Source organism: Poecilia mexicana, unplaced genomic scaffold (genome assembly GCF_051168715.1).
Source record: "Poecilia mexicana isolate PSO_F unplaced genomic scaffold, ASM5116871v1 scaffold_10, whole genome shotgun sequence".
Lineage (NCBI taxonomy): Eukaryota > Metazoa > Chordata > Actinopteri > Cyprinodontiformes > Poeciliidae > Poecilia > Poecilia mexicana.
The window spans coordinates 15085148-15107616 of record NW_028263379.1 but is presented as its reverse complement, the minus strand read 5'-3'; the positions used below and the strand labels follow the sequence as shown (position 1 = coordinate 15107616).

Here is a 22469-nt window from a genome sequence, read left to right as displayed (position 1 = left end):
ATTATGCATATAGGCTAATAGTATAATAGTGTAAACTGTAATACCACTTTGTGTCATTTTTTCTGCTTATTAAGGAAAAAGCAAAACCCTTTAAAACTTATTTAATTTTAACGTTGGTGAACTTCCTGATGACGTTTGGATAATTTATTTTGAAGGGACAACTTCCTGTTTAACTGCTAGCACAAATGGAGCTTAACAGCAATTAAAAACCAACTTGTAACTTATAAAATGTGTCTTGTTATGAGCAGCCCCCTTCACAGAGACAAAAAGTATATTTATGATGTAAATGAAACAGTTTGACTAAAACTGTGCATTTATTTAATTATATCCCAAAACTAAAGTTATTTTAAATTGTAAACTTTTATTACCATTAAATTTAAAAAGCTACAACCTATGTGGCTTGAACTGATTACAACAACTTTGATTCTTTAGCACCCATTTCTCTAATTCCATTACCTCTCCAATAGTGGTCATGGGAAAGCTTTTCTATCAAACTTAGAACATCAGCATTCTTCAGAAACACAATCGAACAGTAACAATACCCACATGGACAATTATAAAGATGATTATAGGATAGACAACTATCATAATGTTAAAATAATAATCAACTGGAATATCAGTGTTAATTAATGCAGGCAATTTAGAAAAGCCCAGCTTAATCTGCTGTCCTGGTTTTGTGAAACAGCCCTATAATTTATTAACTCTAAAGAGGTCATACAAATAAAAATGGCAGATTTACTTTGATGGTTGTGCTTCAGCTGCTGCAGAGCCTCATTAAAGGCTACAAAAAAAACTCTACTCCAGCTTTGTTGTTTGCCATTCTTGTTTTCTTGCTGTGTTTACCACTAACCACGTGTGGAGGCTTTATCTGCATGCCACACACTCCAAGTTTACCAAAACCTAAAGGTCTGGGAAAGTAAAAGTAGCATTTTTACCTGTTTTACAATTTCTGTGTGGATTAAAAGACTGCTTGTTTAAAAAAAAAAAACAAAAAAAAAAAAACATTTCAATGTGGATAAGGCCTAAAGGTTTTATCTGAGCATGAACAGATGATTCAATTGCAGTTGGAATATATGATGCAGGAGAAACATGTGAAACTGTGAGTTTTGTGGTAGAACTGACTGTCAGGCAACATATTCTACGGTGCCTGATGTGTTAAAAAAATTTAATTTGGAGACAGCTCCCTTGGATTCCTGTGAAATCAAAACAAAATAAATTATAGTTTCTTCATTGAGAGTTGTAGCTACAAATGGTCCATATTCTGTTGATCACCTTTACATGATCATTGTGGAGAACAATTATCTATTTTCACTTTCTAAAAATAAACATGACAATACTGTTAATTTTGTTGTGCAGCCATCCAGAATTTTGTTAAACCATTTTTTCTTTTTGCAGACAGCGTTATTTTCACGTTTTAAACAAAATAGAGCACACACTTTGAATTTAAATGATTTTATCCTGTAAAAGAAAACCCAAACCTAATTGAAGCAGAAATTCTCTTGAAAGTCAACAAAGAACAAACAATTTCAAACATGATTTGACTTTATTATCCATATCAAGGCTTTTTTTTCAGAATTTCACAAAAAATATTAAGATAGAAAAAAAGCACTTTAGAATAAACAAATGGACCAATGACCAGAAATTACAAAAGGAATAAGACAGAAAAAAACATTGTTGAAAAACAAAATGGGTATGAGTAATCTATATTCAATAAGTAAATGAAATCATTATTTATTCCTTTATTTGGTTTAAGATTAAAGCAAACAATTTCCTCAATTTAATCCAAAAGCTTTGACAGCGGCGTAGATCCTCTTTTTCTCTACTTCTTTCTTCAGTCCTGCCCAGTCAGAGTGTATTGTAGTAAAGATGGCTGCAGAGTAAATCCATCCAGCCTTACATCTCTTACAAAACAAAGAATGTTATAATTCACTCACTTATAAAACCTAATCAAATATTTGATCTAATAAAACCGTTTTGGGATTTTTTTTTTTACCTCTTGGGGTTTCTGTCTGCTGATGTTTTTCTGCAACTCTGAATCAGCTGGAATGCAAAATAAAACAGAAACTAATTAATATTGCTTCAGCAATTTAATTTGTTTAAGTACTAACTAACTGCTTCAAGATTGATTCTTACCTTTACAGTGAACACATTTATTTTTCAGGATGAAGTAAATAAGAAGAGCGATCACAACCAGACTTATCGCCAGAGCAGCAGAGAGAAGAATAATGACTTTTCCAGCGTCATTGGACCACAAGATGGATTCTGAAACAGCATTAAAATAAAAATAAATTAAAAAAAATAGAATTACAAGTTAGTAAAAAGGACATGTTTTTTAATGTTGATTATTTTTAAAAATAAAAATAATATTTTACATTGAATAGTTCACCTCACAATGGTATAAAGAAATCAAATTATCCAGTTACCTTTAATATCCAGATTGGTTCCATTCCCAAAGAATATCTCTCCACATGTGGCCACAGCACAGTAGAAAGTCGCATCAGAGGCGTTGACCGTCTTAGAGAAGTTATACACACATCTCTGCTGAGAGTCCAGTTTCTCTTCACATTTGTTTTCTCTGTTTCCATCAGTGTAGATGATGTTTGGGAGAGATTTGTCTCCGGCTCTTATCCAGAACAAATTCAGATCTCCTGAACATTTCTTGCCGTCAGAGTTGGAGAGGACCGAACACTGAAGAGTCACTGGGTCTCCTGGATGAACTGGATGTGATATTGTAGGAGTCTGAACAACTGTGTAATTTGAAGACACCACAGTGTTTCCTAAACATAGCAAAATTCTTGGTTAGACATTGTAAATTAATTTTGGATGATTAAGAGAAGAAAACAATGCAGTAGGATCTAATAATAAAAACCTTGGTGTATATATATATATAGATATATATATCAAAGCAAAAAAGTGGATTTCTAAGCATTTGTCTTGTTAAAGTAATTTTAATAATTAAAATACCTTTTATCAGCAAATAGGTCCCTTGCCAAATGTTCTTGTTCCAGTCAATCACAGCGCAGTGATACATGCCTTCGTCTCCTTCAGTCGTCTTCATAATCTTTAGATTGCTAATTTTCTCTGAATATGTTGCAGTCAGTCTTGAGCCCAAATATTTAGGTCCATAAGTAGGCTTGGTATTCTCCATCAGTTTCACAATTAATTCCAGTGAATTTCCTGCACTTTGTTTGTACCAGTGAAGTTCACTACTGCTGGTTTTCTTTTCTTCTGGAAAAAAGCATTTCAAAGTTACAGGGTCTCCAAGTTGAACGATGGTCACTGGAACCAAGGCATCTGTAATATGAAGAATAAAAAATATGTTAACGTGCTATTTAGGACAAACAAATGCGACACAACCTGCAGAAAAAGATAAAATATGAGGATACATAGGTTCAAAATCATATGCTTACTAACACTCAGAGGTTTTGTTTGTTATCTAACTTACATCCTTGGTGCAGGAGGATCAGTGTGAGCCATAACAGATTCATCTTTAAGCTGTTTTCACTGAAACACGAGGTTTTATTCCAGTGACAGAAGGAGGAGTGGTTACGAGACCATCTGATTGGTTATCTCAAAATGCACAATCTAAGGCCATTTCCTGCAGCAGAAGTCTTTCTCTTCTAGGGGCCAGGCCTTGTCATTATAGTAATAATCATTCAATTGTCATGTTGATCGTCAGTAATTGAGCAACATTTCAAATTGTGTTTTCAAATGGAATCTGTTTAAGTTAGATTTTGACCTGAAAATCTTTTCATTTAGTGTCTCCAAGCTGAACGATGGTCACTTTAATCAATGCATCTGCATTAAATGAAAAGTGTAAGCTGTTAATATTTGAATCAACATATCAAAAATTCCAGCAATTTAAAAGAAAAATGATAAAGTATATGAACATGACCTGCCCCAGCAGGTTTTCAATTGCATTATAAATGATTATATCAAGTCTTGTACATTTAACTTACACCTTTGATGAAGGAGAAGCAGTGTAAACCAGAACAGAGTCATCTTTACACACTGTCCACACTGAAGCTACTCTTTTTATTACTGACAGTAGGAGGTGTGGCGATCCAGAACTTTGAAAGCATTTGATTGGCTACGTAAAAGCTCACAGTCCAAGGGCATTTCCTGTCTTTTTGTAGCACAGTGTCTTCCCCCTAACTCTCGCAAACTGATTAAACTTAAAGAAAGCCTTTAGATATGGCCTTGACTTAATGAACAAGCAACAGTCCTAAGACATGAATGACCGCTTAAAGCAACTTATTTGAATTTTTGTCTATAGAAAACTCCCCACTACCTCCAGCTGTTTTCTGCTCTTCTTAAGATGCATTTTTTATTTAAAAAAAAAAAAAAGTTTTGGTAAAGTTTGTCTTTTTTGGATGCTTTATTGGCAGGCGTTATCTGACTGAAATATCATTTGCAAATATGGTGATTTTGACATACAAAGTGTGAGCTTCATAACAGATGCTGTATAGTTTACTAAATAAATTATAATTGCTTCATTAACACCTCATGAAAGGGCTCCTCTGTTTGTTGTCTATAGGTTTTAACAAAGCAATTTGTTCTAATTTTAAAAATACTATATGGCAATTTTGATCTTCAAAGGTATTTATTGCAGCAAAGATGGAGGAACCTTTAAGAGGAAGTATATTTATATATTAACATATATATTGTTGAATACCTGGGCTGTGATTTTGTGCCATGAAAACAAGTGGCTTTAAGTAAATTACACTCTGGCAATGTCTTCTCCAATTCTGATATTGTACTTTTGATGAAAATATGTGGGTGGATAGGTATGTTTATATTTATATGTGTGGAAACCTTTGGGTTGTGTAAGTAAAGAGAAGAAAGTTGTGGATTCTACTGAGAAGAACGTTGAAGACGAAGTGACATCTTAAGAGGTTAGTAGATCAGATAAGTTTGCTGCTTCGAGCACAGATGTGCGATAAAATCATCTGGGACCTGGTTTTCTCTTCACTACATCTACTGTGGTATGTGGGTGAGACTTATCTGTACATAAGCTTGGTTGTAAGTCTGATTGTGTTAGACGCAGACCATGAGGTTATTACGCTGATCTGACTCCCTCCTCGCATTCAAGAATAAACTGAAGAACTGTCTCTTTGTTTAGAGTTAGCTGTTCTTATCGCTGCCAGTTCAGTAGCAAATGTCATGTGATCTCGCTACATAAACAACACTGCCAAATATGTTTTTGTTTTGGAGATCTTGAAACATTATTTGCCGTTGTAAGTCAGATTTTCGCAATTTACAGCAAATATGCATAATAGTCTTTTATTTCATTTGAATTAATATTCTGCCCATATTTCACAATGACCACAATGCACTAACCTGATAATAACATTACTCTATTCACTGTGCTTATCTGCACTGCTAGAATTGGCTAGCATGGAAAGGAAGTTGATTCTATTTGTTTAGTGATTCAGGCAATGATTCTTTGACCACTTTGGGGGTCCTCAAAGTGCATAGAGCATATAACTTTCAGCCGAAGAAGTCCATGCAATCCCACAAACACCCTTCCTCCTTCCCCTCCATACATGCAGACACACATACACACAAACACGCATCCACACACTCACTGCATCTAAATCTAATAAACTAATTTTATACCAAAACTTCTATTCATTTCACTGCTATCCTCTGAACTGTGACATGGACTCTTTGAAACTGATGTCTCCAGCTACAGTCTTGCCAAACAAAACAAGAGAAGGGGAAAAGGTATTTCATAGCAAATAGGTACAATATCTAAAAAAAAAAAAAAGGCTATAACTGTCATATTTTTTCCTGACTGCTTTCAGTTTCACTTACAGGCTTTATCTTGAAAAAGGAGTCAATCTTCTTCTCAAACCTCTACGGTTTGAGACATGGTTCCACGTGTATGGAATAAACACAAACAACTCTCCTCCTTAAGTTTCTAAATCATATGAACTTCTGTAATCTGCCTTCGACACTGTTCAGCCCAGGCTGACTGAGCTTCAACTGGTTTTGAATGCCGAGAAATCAAAGGCTATGTTATTTCAAAGGAGATGTGGGTGCTAGAGAGGAACACGCACATCTCCTCTCTAGCTTAACTGTCTAAGGATATTGCACAACAATAGGTCTGGTTTTGGCTTAAATAATTATTAATAATTCCTTAGGAAAGTTATTAACAAAACTAATAATTTAGTTAATATTTACCAAGTCAGCGTATCGCTTGATCATCATGAGAATAATAGCCTAATAGTTCAGTCTGAGTTATTGTGTATTAATCTCTACCTGATAAAGCTTAAGTATTACATTAATATATGGAGGGATAAAGTCCAGCATTGGTGCTTTTTGAACACAAACACATTACACAAGCATGGAATAAACACGAACAACTTTCCAAAATACAAGAGTTTATTAACAAAAAGAATTCAGCTTTACAGTTAAATATTTCAATTAGCAATCTCACTAGAAAGGGTGAAAGGATAATGAAAACGAATGAACCACTGAAATGTAAAAGAATAAAAATGTACAAGAGTAGAATCAATAAAATGATGCAATGATGTCACAGTTCAGTAAGAATTGTGAGCAGTGAAAAAACTGATTTATTTAAGAGGAATTTGGAGATGAGACCAAATCAGTTTTCAATTAATTTAGAAAAACAGAAGGGAAAACATACAACAACAAAAAAATACACCTAAAGGCAGCTGCAAAATTAGAAAAACATTTTATATGAATCTGTTTTTTCTATAACTTCTGATGGACTGAATAAAATTTTCTTTACAATAGAAAATCCAATTTAGGACTTCATTTTAAAAATCCTATGTTAAAAATAAACAATCGACCTACATCAGCTTGCATGAAACTTAGTATATAAATTATACAAAATACAGATTTATTAATGACTATTTGTACTATTGTTTTAAAGAATGAGAAGCAACAACTAATTCATCACTTTAGCATAAATTAAATCTATCGAAATGTTTTAACGTCAGTGTAGACCGTCTCCTCTTGCTCTGTTCTTACATTCCTTCTTTCTCCTTTTTTAGCTTTGTTCTTTTTGAATGTTGGTGCAGAATAAACCAAATGGTTTTCTTCACTCTGGGAAAACGATAAAAAGGTTAAAGAATATTCTATAACTTAATAAAAACTGCACATTTACAAGAATATTTTGCACTTTACCTGCTTTTGGTTATCACCACCACTTGATGCCGGACCTGTTTGCATATAGTGAAAAATATAAGAATCTCGAACCTATGGAAAATTCTTTTGATGAACTGATGAATGAAACGTGCATTACCATTGCAACAGCCACACGTTTTCTTCTTGATTTTATAAATGAGCCAAGATATTACAACAAGACTTATAACCAAAGCCGAACACAATGAAATAAGTAATATTTTGGAAAAATCCACAGATTTTGCACCTAGGAAGGAAAAAATAGAAGAAAAAAAATGCATTTTTACAATTATATTCCAGTAGCCTGTCCATCATCATTATTTAGAAAAGTTCTCTACCCCAAAGTTTTAATCTGTTTCCAAATAATATAATTTACTAGATTATGCAAGATGGTCATTAGATAATTTGACAATAGTGTAGATAATTTATTACACATATAAGTAATATCATTACCTTGAGTATCCAGTCCATTTCCAAATAATATCTGTCCACATGCAGCCACAGCGCAGTGATGAATCCCACTGTCAGAGGTCCCAGAAAAGTTGTAGAAACATTTCTGTGCAGTTTGAGCATCAGGACTGTTTTCACATTCATCTCCACTGTTTTCTTGTAGATAAAGTAAACTGGGATGAGAATGATCTGGTCCAGCTTTGAACCAGTAAACCCTGTTATCTGCTGGACATGTCTTCTTCTCGGAGTCGGAGAGAACTGAACACTGCAGAGTGTCTGAGTTTTCTGCATTAACTGAGCCAGATGGAGGGTCCAGAATGACATCGATGCTATCTGATTCCTGACCTGGAGAAAAAAAAAAGATACGGTTTACTTTCGCAGGTACAAAAAGGAATAAGTACGAATATGCAGTTAAGATGTCATTAATAGATTTTTTTTACCTTTAATTTTCAAAAATGTTCCTTTCATAAATATGAAATCAAGTTGTCTGATTTTAATACAGTAGTAAAGTCCAGTGTCGTTTCGCTTAGCTTCTTTGATATCAAGAATAAATTCTCCTTCCTCTTGTTTGGTCTGAATGTGAGGAATCTTTGAAACTTCGTCAATCTTGAAATTAACTGTTGATCCAAGAAATTCAGGCCAGTTTCCAGAAACAAGTCGGATCCAGTAAAAAGTTTCTCGGTAGAGAACGTTGATCTGGCGAGGACAGCTTAGGGTCACATTTTGTCCAGCAGTCACAGTTTTTACCTCAATCTTCAGTTCGTCACTGCAAACTGGAAATAAATCCATCAAAAAAATCTCACTTCAAAAGACTACAGTAAAAACAGAATTTAACACAATTAAAAATAATAATATACATATATGTTTATTATTTTAAAACTGTAAAACTCTAAAATAAGACATATACTTCACACTTGCATGAATACTTACATCCAAATCTGAGAATAAGTAATGCATAAAACAAGAATTTAATATTCATATTGACCCACATTAACAGCTACACACAACTAAGAGACGATCATAGGAGGACGGACCCTCCTAATATAATGCTGCAGAGTGGGAGTGAACAATTTCAGAACAATTTGATTGGTCTTTTGTATCGTGAGGTGTCACTGTACAACAACCACAATGGAAATAATATAAACCCCTTTTTTCCACCCTTAACACAAGAAAGAAAGTGTGCAGAGTTTCCTACCGATGAAAAAATGGTTTATGTTTGATAAGCAAATGTCTACATCCCATTTTGTCCAATGTGTTAATCTAAAAAACACATTTCCTGTGATACAAAAAAAAAAGTTTGCTCTTTGTTGTAAAATAAGATATGGTTCTAATATCTATGAAGAACATGTGGTCAAGTTTCCACTTATCCAAAACAGATAGCAGACTTTTCATTGACATTTTGAGATAGTCTTTTAATGGAAATGAAGATGCAGATTTGAAATAAAGAGGGGAAGGTCTGAGTAAAAAAGAAAAGTGGTGGAATCTGCTTTCACAAAATCAATGGTTGAAGTGATACAGCAGTGTAAAAGAAGTCATGTAGCCCTGACCCACAGAGAGTTAGGGCTAACCTACGTCCATTTGTTTTAAATATAAAAAAAGAAAATGACAGTCTGTGTTTTACATCTCATTCAAAGCCTGTAGAGCAGTGGTGCCCAAACTCAGTACTTAAGGGTCGGCATCCTGCATGTTTTAGTTCTCTCCTTGGCTTAATGCACCTGGATCAAATGAAGGCTCGTTAGATGGCCTAAGAAGATCATTGACATGCTGAAAAGGTTGTTACTACCACCAGGGAGAGAACTAGAACGTGCAGGATGCCGGCCCTCAAGGACCGACTTGAGGAACCTCTGCTATAGAGAATGAAGAGTGACGAATTATAATAATTAAAAAACTTTAATTAATTCTCATTTTTTTAAAACTCCAAATAAATCAGGACATAATGGCATCTTATAACGTTGCCTCACTAGAAATCACTAAGCTAGTAGAAGTAGAAGTAGTCTGCATTTACATACTTGATTTTATACAACTCTGTCCATGGAATGAATGAATAATTGAATTAATGAATGTGCTTATTTCATTGTATAGGTAAAACAAAATTGGACAGAGTAATCAAGGTCCTGGTTAAAGTACAGTAAACAAATAATTGAAACACATTCAGCAGGTATAGCATGTTCAGTATGTCACAAGATGGTTGTGTTCAGTGCAGCTAACACAACCATTGGCCCTAGTAATGAAACTGTAGATCAGTCTTTTGTTTTTTTCAGTAGCCTGTAGCATCTGCCATGTGGAAGAAGCTCAAAAACTGAGTGTCAGGGATGAGAGAATTTGAGTGATCCATACAGCTGAATTAATGATTTGGAGGGACAACCCAATATGTTTCACAATATGGCATATGTTGCAGGTAGAAGAAAATCCTCCTCAACAGCATCATAAGCTTTAGAGTTAGAAGCATCTTCGTCCTATAGAAAGCATGCCGGTTATTGGTGAGTGTTGATGTCTTGCACCCTTTGAGCATGATTGGGTTTAATAGACATGTAGTATAAAGCATCCATGGATATCTGGAGTAAAACAGTCCAAAAGTTTATAGTTTCAAATCCTGATTTAGATAACTGATACGTTTTCTACATTTAGCTGTGATTAGTGAGAACATGGGTTAACAAGTCTATGCAATGAAGTATTTCTTGCATCCTATCAGTCATAAGAACGTCTCATTACTCTCAGATACAACTAGACTCAGGTCAACTATCTACTTAGGCAGTTTGACAATATTGGAGAATTCAAACTCAACAAAAAGTTAAATGGTGAAATCCTAAAATAAATTGAAAACATACAAATATATAATGTCAATACATTATCTGTTGATGCTTTTTCTAGTTGTCAATATTCCAGTCTTTTATTGACTTGGTATATTAGAACCATAATCTGAGTCACAAGTTTGTTACGTTGTGAGATGAAAAGTTGTCAGGACAACTGTATGCAAACTATGTACAATATTTATTCAGGGAATTTTCTAGCAAAATTATCCTACATACTGAATTTAATTGATTTGATATAAATTCAATACTGTTCTTTTTGATGTTTATGTTTATGATGGTAGACATCATAACCTTCTATGCTTAGTAAAACTTCATCTGGTTATGCACATATAAAAAATGTATGTATGAATATTTACTGCACCACCATTATACCACTTTTCAGCCAAATGATCTTTCCCAGCATAATCACAAAATATGCATAATATATTATGAAATAATCTTTCTTTGATTATGAAAGGTTGTCATAATCAGAGTGTGTTCTCTGTCATGTCACATGAATTTCTGACTTCAAAAAGTCTAAATAAGACTTTTTAAAGTTGATTTTAATCTTGTAAGGAGTTTCTTTTTGTTATTTATCTGAGTTTAGTACCCTAAGTTCTTGGTCAGTTTAGAAAACACAAGCTGTTCCTGATTGTGATAAACATCATACATTATTAGAGGTGTGCCAATCGATCAGCCACCGATCATCATTGGTCGATTTCTGTGAAAAAGTGTATGATCGGTGATGGCCGATCACGGTTTCTTGTTGCTGATCACACAAACTGATCACCTGCATCTCGTTTCTCGGCCTGGCTGTGCAGCTGGTCTCCTCTTTACTTCACTCTGCGCAAACGCGCAGCAACAAATCCTAAGCGATTTGGAACTATAACGCTCTGAGTGAATGGGGAAGTTTGCGTGTTGCAGCGGAAATTTACCTTGGGGTTGGGGGTGAAGCACCTCAAAATGCATCAACACGACAAATCTAATATGGCATGAAAACAATTGACTTACTTGATGGAGTTCGGCTACATCGAGGCTCACAGCCGTAAAAAAGACATATGGAGGATCAGACAGCAGGTAAACAGCGCACAGCTACAAACACTCACCCGGATTAGCATGACGGTCAGAAAGCTAAACAAATAACCTGCAAAATTATTTAAGTCTTGTTAAGAAAATAAATTTAAATATGCTAGTTTTAAAACTTAACATGTGTTGATTGAAATAGCCTTATTATAGTTTTGAAATCAGTAACTTATTCTGGCCTATTGACCTTTATGTTACTTGTAGTTACAGCAGATTGTTTGCTAAGATCTTTTGAACTGCCCTTTATCTGTGTGGGAAACAATCAGGACAAGTTCCAGCTTTTCACACAGATCCGTGAAAAACCATAAAACAGCAGGAGTTTAGGAGAGTCTCTGCTCTCACTTTGTTTAAACAATGGAGACAAATGGTCTTAGATCGTGACTTGCTAGGAGTTTTAAAAGGGTCAGAGATAGCTTCTGGTTGTACGCCTTAATTGAATAAATTAAAGACAAGAATACGCCTTTATTATAAAACTTTCTACACAGGAGTAACAAATCAGATTTGCTCTCGCAATTCTCCAAGATAGTCTTTGCTTTTCTTTCTTTCTTCTTTCCTTCTTCTTTTCCATTTGTCTCAGGTAAATGAATGTGTGTCTCTGTTGTTCTCCAGTTTCTGTTGTAATTTTATGCGTTGTCTTCTATTGGATTAAACTCTGTAATTCTGTGACGTCTATACTCATTGTTGTTTTCCTTGGGGTCCGCCGGGAGAACGTGGGATCGAAGAAGATTGAGCCAGAGAGTTTTCTTAAGAAATATTATAACCTAAAATCTTCTTCACCAGTCTTTAAGTCTTTGAGCTGCGATGTAAGACGCTGGTTCTGCTCTCGCTGTTGAACCTCTGCTGCTACGCTACAGGTAGTAATATTTGACAGGCAGAGCGCCGCTTCTGCTCCACCTGGTAGTGAAATCTCACACCGAACCTCTGCTTAAAGCTGCAGCATCTAACTTTAAAAAATAAATTTTACATATGTATTAAAACTTTCGCTGTCCTAACATGAGACAGTCTGAAAAAATAATCGATCTCCTCCCTGTTCTGCATAATTACTCCACTCAGTCATAAACAGCCAATCAGAGCTAGCAGTAATCAGCTAGCCGCCATGCTAACAGGAAGTTTTCATTCAGTAACTCTGGATTGTTTATTGTAATGGAACCTGTATTTGCCTTTGAATGTTAAGTTTTATACTTGAATTTTTTTGGCAATGTTGAGAGGTTATATCTTGACTTTTTGCATTATTTAGCCTCTTCAGAGCCTTCATATGTTATCAGTCTGTTAAAGATAGTATTATCAATAGCAGTACAATTTGCACAATGCCTGTTTTGTTTTGTTTTTTTGTTTTTTTTTTCTTGAAAAAAAGTTATTAAAAACAAGTTTTTGTCTAAATTAAGGTGAATTCATGGTTCCTTTTTCCACATAATGTAACCGGTAGTGCTTATGATTAAAAAAATAATAATTATGTGATCGGTATCGGTGATTTGCTGTGATCGGCCCTCATGGGTGATCGGAATCGGCAGGAAAAAACCTGATTGGCACAACTCTACTACATATTAATACAATCTCAATTTTACACAATAACACATTATTTGTCTTAAAAACATCAGTACAAAAGAAACAAATCAAAGTCAGGTTAAGATATTTGTAAGCAGTCAAAGCAAAAAAAACCACAGAAGTTTTTGTTTGATTTATTTCAGCATATTCTTTATATTAAAGTACAATATTCTTATGTTCTATGTGTCATCAACATAAAGCATCTGTTAGTATGTTTCAAAGTTATGTTATTGATATAAACAGATCTTTATGTTAAGACATCACCTAAATGTTTTCAGTCTTTGCCTCTGTGAACTAAAAGAAAGTTAAATTGAATAAATTGCCACAAATAAAAGTTACATTTGACAAATGGTTTACTTATTAACATTATATGTTCCATGTCTATGCTACACTGGGTCTAATAAGACTATGAAAAACATCAAACAAAAATCATAACCCAGCAAATGCATTACATGTTTCAGTAAGACAATTAAGTAGTAAATCTTCAACCAAGCTGTAACTGTATTATATTTTCTTAAATTTTTTATATGTCCTAAAAGTTATGGCACATTTTAAAACAACAGATTATGTTGTTATAAAATAAACAAAATCAAATACATCCAATAAGAGACATCCACTGAAAACTACACATTGCGTAAAAAGAGAGAGAGAGAAATAAGGGAAAAAAATTTAAAAAAAAACAACCTTTCCTTCTGAAGGCAGCTGCAAAATTAAGATAGTTTTTACCTGGAACTGCTTCTTCAAATTCTGTTGCAATGAATGTAAAATTGGTAACAAATTAAATTCACAGAATTGAATTATAAGCGTGACCTTCGTAAAAAAAAAAAAAAAAAAAAAATATATATATATATATATATATATATATATATATATATATACATATATATATATATATATATATATATATATATATATATATATATATATATATATATATATATATATATATCAAAATTTGGTGTAGGGATTACACTTGATTAAAAGTACATGTGTGTTACTGGTCTTAAGAATGAGAAACAAAAACTAATTCATCACATTAGCGTAAATTAAATCTATCGAAATGTTTTAACGTCAGTGTAGACCGTTTCCTCTTGCGCTGTTCTTGCATTCCTTCTTTCTCCTTTTTTAGCTTTGTTCTTGTTGAATGTTGGTGCAGAATAAACCAAATGGTTTTCTTCACTCTGGGAAAACGATAAAAAGGTTAAAGAATATTCTATAACTTAATAAAAACTGCACATTTACAAGAATATTTTGCACTTTACCTGATTTTGGTTATCACCACCTCTTGTTGCCGGACCTGTTTGCATACAGTGAAAAATATAAGAATCTTGAACCTATGGAAAACTCTTTTGATGAACTGATGAATGAAACGTTCATTACCATTGCAACAGCCACACGTTTTCTTCTTGATTTTATAAATGAGCCAAGATATTACAACAAGACTTATAACCAAAGCCGAACACAATGAAATAAGTAATATTTTGGAAAAATCCATAGAGTTGTCACCTAGGAAGGAAAAAAGAAAAAAAATGCATTTTTACAATTATATTCAAGTAGCCTGTCCATCATCATTATTTAGAAAAGTTCTCTACCCCAAAGTTTTGCTCCGTTTCCAAATAATATCTGTCCACATGCAGCCACAGCACAGTGATGAATCCCACTGTCAGAGATCCCAGAAAAGTTGTAGAAACATTTCTGTGCAGTTTGAGCTTCAGGACTGTTTTCACATTTATCTCCACTGTTTTCTTGTAGATAAAGTAAACTGGGATGAGAATGATCTGGCCCAGCTTTGAACCAGTAAACCCTGTTATCTGCTGGACATGTCTTCTTCTCGGAGTCGGAGAGAACTGAACACTGCAGAGTGTCTGAGTTTTCTGCATTAACTGAGCCAGATGGAGGGTCCAGAATGACATCGATGATATCTGATTCCTGACCTGGAGAAAAAAATTAAGATACGGTTTACTTTCACAGGTAAAAAAAAGGAAAGATGTCATTAATAGATGTTTTTACCTTTAATTTTCAAAAATGTTCCTGTCATAAATATGAAGATATGAAATAGTCTGATTTTAATACAGTAGTAAAGTCGTTTCGCTTAGCTTCATTGATATGAAGAATAAATTCTCCTTCCTCTTGTTTGGTCTGAATATGAGGAATCTTAGAAACATCGTTAATCTCGAGATGAACTGTTGCTCCAAGAAATTCAGGCCAGTTTCCAGAAACAAGTCGGATCCAGTAAAAAGTTTCTGGGTAGCGAGCGGAAGTCTGGCGAGGACAGCTTAGGGTCACATTTTGTCCAACAGTCACAGTTTTTACCTCAATCTTCAGTTCGTCACTGCAAACTAGAAAAAATCCATCAAAAAAATCTCACTTTCATAGACTACAATAAAAATAGAGTTTACCACAATTAAAAATAATATAGATATATATAAAACTCTTATAAAGGATATATATTTCACATATGCATATATACTTACATCCAAATCTGAGAATAAGTAATGCATAAAACAAGAATTGAATATTCATATTGACCCACATTAACGGCTACATCCAACTAAGAGATGATCATAGGAGGACGGACCCTCCTAATATAATGCTGCAGAGTGGGAGTGAACAATTTCAGAACAATTTGATTGGTCTTTTGTATCGTGAGGTGTCACTCTACAACAACCACAATGGAAATCTATAAACCCCTTTTTTCCACCCTTAACACAAGAAAGAAAAGTGTGCTCACTTTTCTACCAATGGAAACGTTGTTAATGTTTGATAAACAAACGTCTACATTCCATTTTGCCCAATGTGTTAATCTAAAAAACAGATTTCCTGTGATACAAAAAAAGGATGCTTGCTCCTTGTTGTAAAATAAGATATGGTTCTAATATCTATGAAGAACATGTGGTCAAGTTTCCACATATCCAAAACAGATAGCAGACTTTTCATTGACATTTTGAGAAAGTCTTTTAATGGAAATGAAGTTGAAGATTTGAAATAAAGAGGGGGATGTCTGAGTAAAAAAGAAATGTGGTGGAATCTGCTTTCATAAAATCAATGGTTGAAGTGATACAGCAGTGCAAAAGAAGTCAAGTAGCCCTGATCTACTGGAGGTTATGACTACCCAGTAAAAAAAAAGGGTATACTTTAGTATACTAAAGTTTAACGTACTTTAGCATACTTTGATTGATCTACTATTTTGGAACAAATTTTTTTGTGCTTGGTATATTTTAATAGTATTTAAATAGTATTAAATTACATTTTTTAGTAAACTTTAATGTACTTTTTTGGAACAACTTCAAGTTGTACTTAGTATACTTTAAGTGTACTTTTTTATGTACTATTTATATATTTTGAGTGTACTAATTCTGCCATAGAATTATATAAAAAAATATACTTTTAATATACTTTAAATATATTTTAAATATACTGCTAATATATTAGTTATATATTTAAATTACACTTTTTTTTGTTTTGATTGCTAATAAAGTACAATTTTAATTACTCATAAAAGTCTTCTTTACTCCTACTTTCCTATTTTGTACATTAGATGCATAACTACACTGCAGTACTTACATTGTTTTAGGCTACAATTACATGGAAAGATTAATTACACAAGATGTTCAAGGTAATTCAAATATTTTGTTTTATTACCGACATTTTAAAATTGTCCAATTTTACTCACAACTTTATGAACTTTACATAAATTATCAGTTTACACGTCAAAAGTGAACACAATGAACATAAAAATTTAAGTGTGACAAAAAAACATGAACGTTATTACTTTAAAAATAAAATTATAATTACATTGTGCTTTCAATATATTACCATTTTGGTAACACTTTATTTGATGGGGTGTGCATAAGACTCACATGACAGTGTCATAAACATAAACAGCCTCCATGCAGTTATAACATGAAGCTAAATTATTGCTATAGTAATAATCATACAAGTCACAATAAAATTTATAAAATAATTATTTATGAAACCAACGTAAGTTATATATAAGTTCTATATCTTTACTGCACTGTTTATAATTAAATGAAGATAATTAATAAGCAAACTTACCACCAGCTAGCAACGCCATAAAGAGAAGAAAAAACTTGAACGCAGGGAAGAGAACAGACGCCCATTTTTACTCGCATAATATTGCCTTAAAAGTAGAGAGGGCCTTGACAATAGTTACTAATTTAGGTAAATTCGAGCTGGTGACGGCCTAGTCCGAGTTAGACAACAACACAACTGGACAACAACCGATGGAAATGAAATGAAATGTGTCACTCAAGGAGTCCGGAGGGATGAAGGCTGCTAAGTGTTTTTGTTGTTGTTGTTGTTGTTGTTTTTTAATTAAAGTGTGCAATACTATGGAGTTAGATTTGTTTCACAATTATTCAATCAAAAAAAAAAAATCATGTCAAACAAAAAAAGTAGTATTCAGTCAAAAAAAATCATGTCAAAGCAAAAACCACTATTTTTTTTAATTTATTTTGTTTTTGATTGAGTCTCTTTTTTTTTGGTTGAGTCTCTTTTTTTGTTTAAAGTTTTCTTTTTTTTTTTTTTTTTGATTAAGTCTCTTTTTTTTGGTTGAACTCGTTTTCTTGCTTATACAACTTTATTTGCTTTGGGGAAGCTTACATGAACATTCTGGGCGGGGCTTAAGGACGAGCGATGTAAGACGTGTTCCAATTGGTTAGCACTGACTAAAGCGGATGACTCCCTGAGATCTCAGAACTCTGTCCCGAACTGCAGGGCTTCGGTGACGGGACACAGAATGTAAATGGTAAGTAATCGTTACAAAATTACACCGTTTAGCAGCTTCTAAAGTGTCCACCCTGTTTCAAAGAAGAAATCTTACACAACTTATAACAACAGTCACATATTTTGTCTGCCGCGATATCCGGTAGCATATTGTGCTAGCTAATGTTAGCACTAGGTAAAGTTCATAAACTAGGCTTGTGTAATATCCGTTAACCAGTGCACCTCTGTCGAGTGGCATTAAGCGTGGAAAATACCAAATATATCTGGAAGAAATATGTGTTAAAAACTGTTGTGTAATCCTTCGTAGGTGTGTGTGTGTGCGTGTGTGTGCATGTATTAACTAGCACTGAAGCTGAAATGGGAAAACAGTGGATCGTTGCACCAATGTTATTAGGTCCACATTAATATGCACCACACGTCAAGTGACTGTGCACATAATCAGTGTTGTCGATGAGGGGAGGCAATGTAACTCTTAAATATATATTTTCTTCCAGATGTAAAATGTAAAACTAAGCTGGTAGGTCACAGGCCGAAGGAGGATATTCACATAATTTATGTTTTTTTATTATTTGGTGTGTATGTGTCTTGTACTTAGTTTTATTCCAAATTATATGTAATATGCCTTTTGCTGTGTTATGATATTAAATTAAATTGGTGTTCTTCTAATTCCCCATTCTAGTATGACCAGCAGAGTGCAGCTGAAGCAGGACAGGCTTGTAGGTCTTACTGATTCCTCCAGCTGCTAGAGACAATCAGAGCATGAGGATGGAGAGACCAGCAAGTGTTGAGTCAGAGAAGGCCAAGTAGGGAAGTAAGTGTTGCTTTTAGGGGCCGGGTGTGTTTGGCTAAATATATTTCTCCAAGTCAGTTTGTTGGTTTTAAAAGCTAATGCATGCTTATGTGTTGGTAATGACACATCGTAATAAAAATACAAAACTGACCACCAACATCCTGGCAGAAGTAAATAAACAAGTTTATATCAGAGCTTTTTCTTTTTTGCATCTGGAGCACATTAAAAGTGAATTACCAAATTTGCTTTATTCCCTGTTATGTTAACGTTATTTCTCCCCTTTTTCATCCTCACTGCAGCTGGAGCTGGACTGGAGTTCTGTTTGGCTTTAGTGGCTTCTTGGATGAAGACATTGACTGAGTTAAAGCAGCTAACAATGCAACATTTTCCCTCTCCCATTATAAACTTTGCTTTTCTTCAACATGGAAAATACTCCTACATTAGTCGCTCTGTTTGTTATTTTGACATCAATGCTTACCTGGTGCTCAATTGATCCTCTTAACCACTGAATGTATCAGAACCACCTGGACTGACCTGGTTTCATCAGAGGGAGCTAAGACTTCTCGATAAAATGACTTCCCATATTTTAAGATGTTCTTCTGGTAAAATTGCAACTTTGTGATGTGAATATGTCTGCATTCTCATAATTAAAAATACTTGTAACCATAATCTGAGTCACAAGTTTGTTACTTTGTGAGATGAAAAGTTGTCAGGACAACTGTATGCAAACTATGTACAATATTTATTCAGGGGATTTCCGAGCAAAATTATCCTACATATTGAATTTAATTGATTTGATATAAATTCAATACTGTTCTTTTTGATGTTTATGTTTATGATGGTAGACATCATTTCCTTCTACGCTTAGTAAAACTTCATCTGGTTATGCACATATAAAAATTTTCGAATTAGTTTTTACTGCACCACCATTATACCACCTTTCAGCTAAATGATCTTTCCCAGCATAATCACAAAAGTGCAGAATATATTATGAAAGAATCTTTCTTTGATTATGAAAGGTTTTTCACAATCAGAATGTGTTCTCTGTCATGTCACATGAATTTCTCACTTCAAAAAGTCTAAATAAGACTTTTTAAAGTTGATTTTAATCTTGTAAGAAGTTTCTTTTTGCTATTTATCTGAGCTTAGCACCCTAAGTTCTTGGTCAGTTTAGAAAACACAAGCTGTTCCTGATTGTGATAAATATCATAAATATTAATACCATCTCAGGTTTACAAGGCAACACATTATTTGTTTTGAAAAAAATCAGGACAAAAGAAGCAAATAAAAGTCAGGTTAAGATATTTGTAAGCAGTCAAAGCAAAAAAAAAACATAGCACAGATGATTTGTGTTTGATTTATTTCAGCATATTCTTTATATTAAAGTACAATATTCTTATGTTCTGTGTCATCAACATAAAGCATCTCTGTTAATATGTTTCAAAGTTGTGTTGGTATTGATATAAACAGATCTTTATGTTAAGACATCACCTCAGTTGTTTCACTCTTTGCCTCTGTGAACTAAAAGAAAGTTAAATTGAATAAATTGCCACAAATAAAGGCTACATTTAACAACAAGTGGTTTAATTATTAACTTTATATGTTCCATGTCTATGCTACACTGGGTCTAATAAGACTATGAAAAACATCAATCGAAAATCATAACCCAGCAAATGCATTACATGTTTCAGCAAGACAATTAAGTAGTAAATCTTCTTCCAAGCTGTACTTTTATTATATTTTCTTAAATGTTTTATATGTCCTAAAAATTGTGGCACACTTTAAAACAACAACATAATTTGGATGTAATAAAATCAGCATATAGGATGAAATAAAATCAATTACATCTTATAAGGGACATCCTCTGAAAACTACACATTACAAAAAAAGAGACAGAAATAAGGGAAAACAATAAGAAAAAAATACTTTTCATTCTAAATGCAGCTACAAAATTCAGCTTTTTCTTCAACTTCTGTTTCATTGAGTATAAAATTGGTAACAAATGAAATTTACATAATTGAATTATAAGCTTGACCTTCGTAATATATATATATATATATATGTATGTTAAACCCAAGTTAAACATTTAGTGTAGGGACTACACTTAATTAAAAGTACATCTGTGTTAAGAATGAGAAGCAACAACTAATTCACCGCTTCAGACCAAAGTAAATCTATCGAAATGTTCTAACATCAGTGTAGACCGTCTCCTCTTGAGCCGTTCTTACATTCCTTCTTTCTCCCTTTTTAGCTTTGTTCTTGTTAAATGTTGGTGCAGAATAAACCAAATTCTCTTCTCTCTGGAAAGACAATAAAAAACTTAAATAATAATAACCTTAAGTAAAAATGGCAATTTTTTTTTCTGCCTTACCTTTTGACTTTGGTTAACACCATTAATTGTTGCAGGACCTGTTTGTACAGTGAAGAAAAATAATAATTAGAATGTCAAACCTATTGAAAATAGTTTTGATAAATGGATAAATGAATCTTACATTACCATTGCAACAGCCACACTTTTTCTTCTTGATTTTATAAATGAGCCAAGATATTACAACAAGACATATAACCAAAGCCGAGCACAAGGAAGGAAGTAATATTTTTGAAAAATACTCTGAGTCGGGGCCTGAAAAGATTAAAGAAACATTAAAAGTTGGAAAAAATACATTGAAAATTAAATTCCAGTAATATTCTCATCTTAATTGTGATTTAGAAAAGATTCGTAGATACCAATACGTTTTGCTTCGTTTCCAAATAATATCTGTCCACATGTGGCCACAGCGCAGTTGTAAATCCCAGCATCAAAGGTCTCCGAAAAGTTGTAAAAGCATTTTTGTGCAGAAGGAGTTTCAGGAATCCTTTCACACTCATCTCCACTGTTTTCTTGTAAATAAAGTAAATTGGGATGAGAATTATCTGATCCAGCTTTGAACCAGTAAACTCTGTGATCTGCTGGGCATGTTTTCCTCTCAGAGTAAGAGAGAACTGAACACTGAAGAGTCTCTTGGGTCTCTGACTGAATGGCCCCAGATGGAGAATCTTTCAGTAAAACAGTTACATTTGATTCTTCTCCTGGAAAAAAAAATGTTTTACTCTCACAACCAGAAGAATATTACTCACAAGTAAAAGTACGATTTTCTAAAATACTGAAACACTGCATTTACCTCTAATTTGTAGAAATGTTCCATTCATAAATATGAAGTCAAGTTGTCTGACTTTAACACAGTAGTAAAGTCCAGTGTCGTTTCGATAAGCCTCATTAATAATAAGAAGAAATTCTCCTTGCTCTTGTTTGGTCTGAATTCGAGGAATATTTGACTCTTCATCAAACTCAAAGTTAAATGTTGCTCCAAGAAATTCTGGCCAGTTTCCAGAAACCAGTCGGATCCAGTACAGAGTTTCCTGGTAGAGAGCTGAGGTCTGGCGAGGGCAGCTTAGGCTCACATTTTGTCCAGCAGTCACTGTTTTTACCTCAAAATTATTTTCTGTGCAAACTGAAAATAAAACCCACAATTCAATTTATTATTAAAAAACAACTCAATGTAACTCAATGTAAATATGAATAAGAGATAGGCCTTCAGAGCAAATTATTATTGTATATTTTTGATTTGTAAATATACTTACATGCAAAATTGAACGTGAGTGCTGCATAAAGTAGGAAAAGCATTTTTGTATTAATCCACTATAGCGGCGACATCCAACTAAGAGGCGATCATAAGATGGTGCCTCCTAATATAATGTTGCAGAGTGGGAGTGAACAACTTCACAACGATCTGATTGGCCTTTTTAATCATGAGGTTTCACTGTACTACAACCACAGTGGAAATAATGTAAACCTTGTTTCCAACCTTAACATTTGAAACAAATGTGTATACTTTCTTTATGATCAAATTACTGAATTCCTCCACCAGTAT

General features: G+C 33.6%; 3 protein-coding genes and 1 pseudogene across 5 annotated transcripts; all 4 read right to left on the bottom strand.

The window, feature by feature from the left end:
• Positions 1-304: 304 nt before the first annotated feature.
• LOC106923381 (uncharacterized) lies at positions 305-3488 on the bottom strand. The gene is made up of 6 exons (XM_014996369.2): positions 3446-3488; positions 2965-3294; positions 2424-2777; positions 2134-2262; positions 1994-2040; positions 305-1901 (listed from the first exon to the last, which is right to left on the bottom strand). The coding sequence occupies exons 1-6, from the start codon at positions 3486-3488 to the stop codon at positions 1773-1775; spliced, it is 1032 nt and encodes a 343-aa protein (XP_014851855.2). The 3' UTR covers positions 305-1772.
• A 2879-nt stretch (positions 3489-6367) lies between these two features.
• On the bottom strand, positions 6368-8599 carry LOC106923362 (uncharacterized). 2 transcript variants are annotated; one of them, XM_088009468.1, is made up of 6 exons: positions 8533-8599; positions 8043-8375; positions 7606-7947; positions 7274-7399; positions 7156-7190; positions 6368-7074 (listed from the first exon to the last, which is right to left on the bottom strand). In XM_088009468.1, exons 1-6 carry the CDS (start codon positions 8591-8593, stop codon positions 6946-6948), a joined length of 1026 nt encoding a protein of 341 aa, XP_087865594.1. In that variant the 5' UTR covers positions 8594-8599; the 3' UTR covers positions 6368-6945. The 2 variants fall into 2 exon arrangements, with proteins under 2 accessions (XP_087865594.1, XP_087865593.1); XM_088009467.1 differs by having other exon boundaries at positions 7156-7399.
• A 5361-nt stretch (positions 8600-13960) lies between these two features.
• LOC106923385 (uncharacterized) lies at positions 13961-15557 on the bottom strand (annotated as a pseudogene). The gene is made up of 6 exons (XR_001419393.2): positions 15497-15557; positions 15033-15361; positions 14615-14956; positions 14403-14528; positions 14285-14319; positions 13961-14203 (listed from the first exon to the last, which is right to left on the bottom strand). The product of XR_001419393.2 is annotated as an uncharacterized LOC106923385 (transcript).
• A 4342-nt stretch (positions 15558-19899) lies between these two features.
• Positions 19900-22248, bottom strand: LOC106913036 (uncharacterized). The gene is made up of 6 exons (XM_088009476.1): positions 22180-22248; positions 21720-22049; positions 21286-21627; positions 21056-21181; positions 20930-20967; positions 19900-20858 (listed from the first exon to the last, which is right to left on the bottom strand). Exons 1-6 carry the CDS (start codon positions 22220-22222, stop codon positions 20733-20735), a joined length of 1005 nt encoding a protein of 334 aa, XP_087865602.1. The 5' UTR covers positions 22223-22248; the 3' UTR covers positions 19900-20732.
• Between the last annotated feature and the right edge of the window lie 221 nt (positions 22249-22469).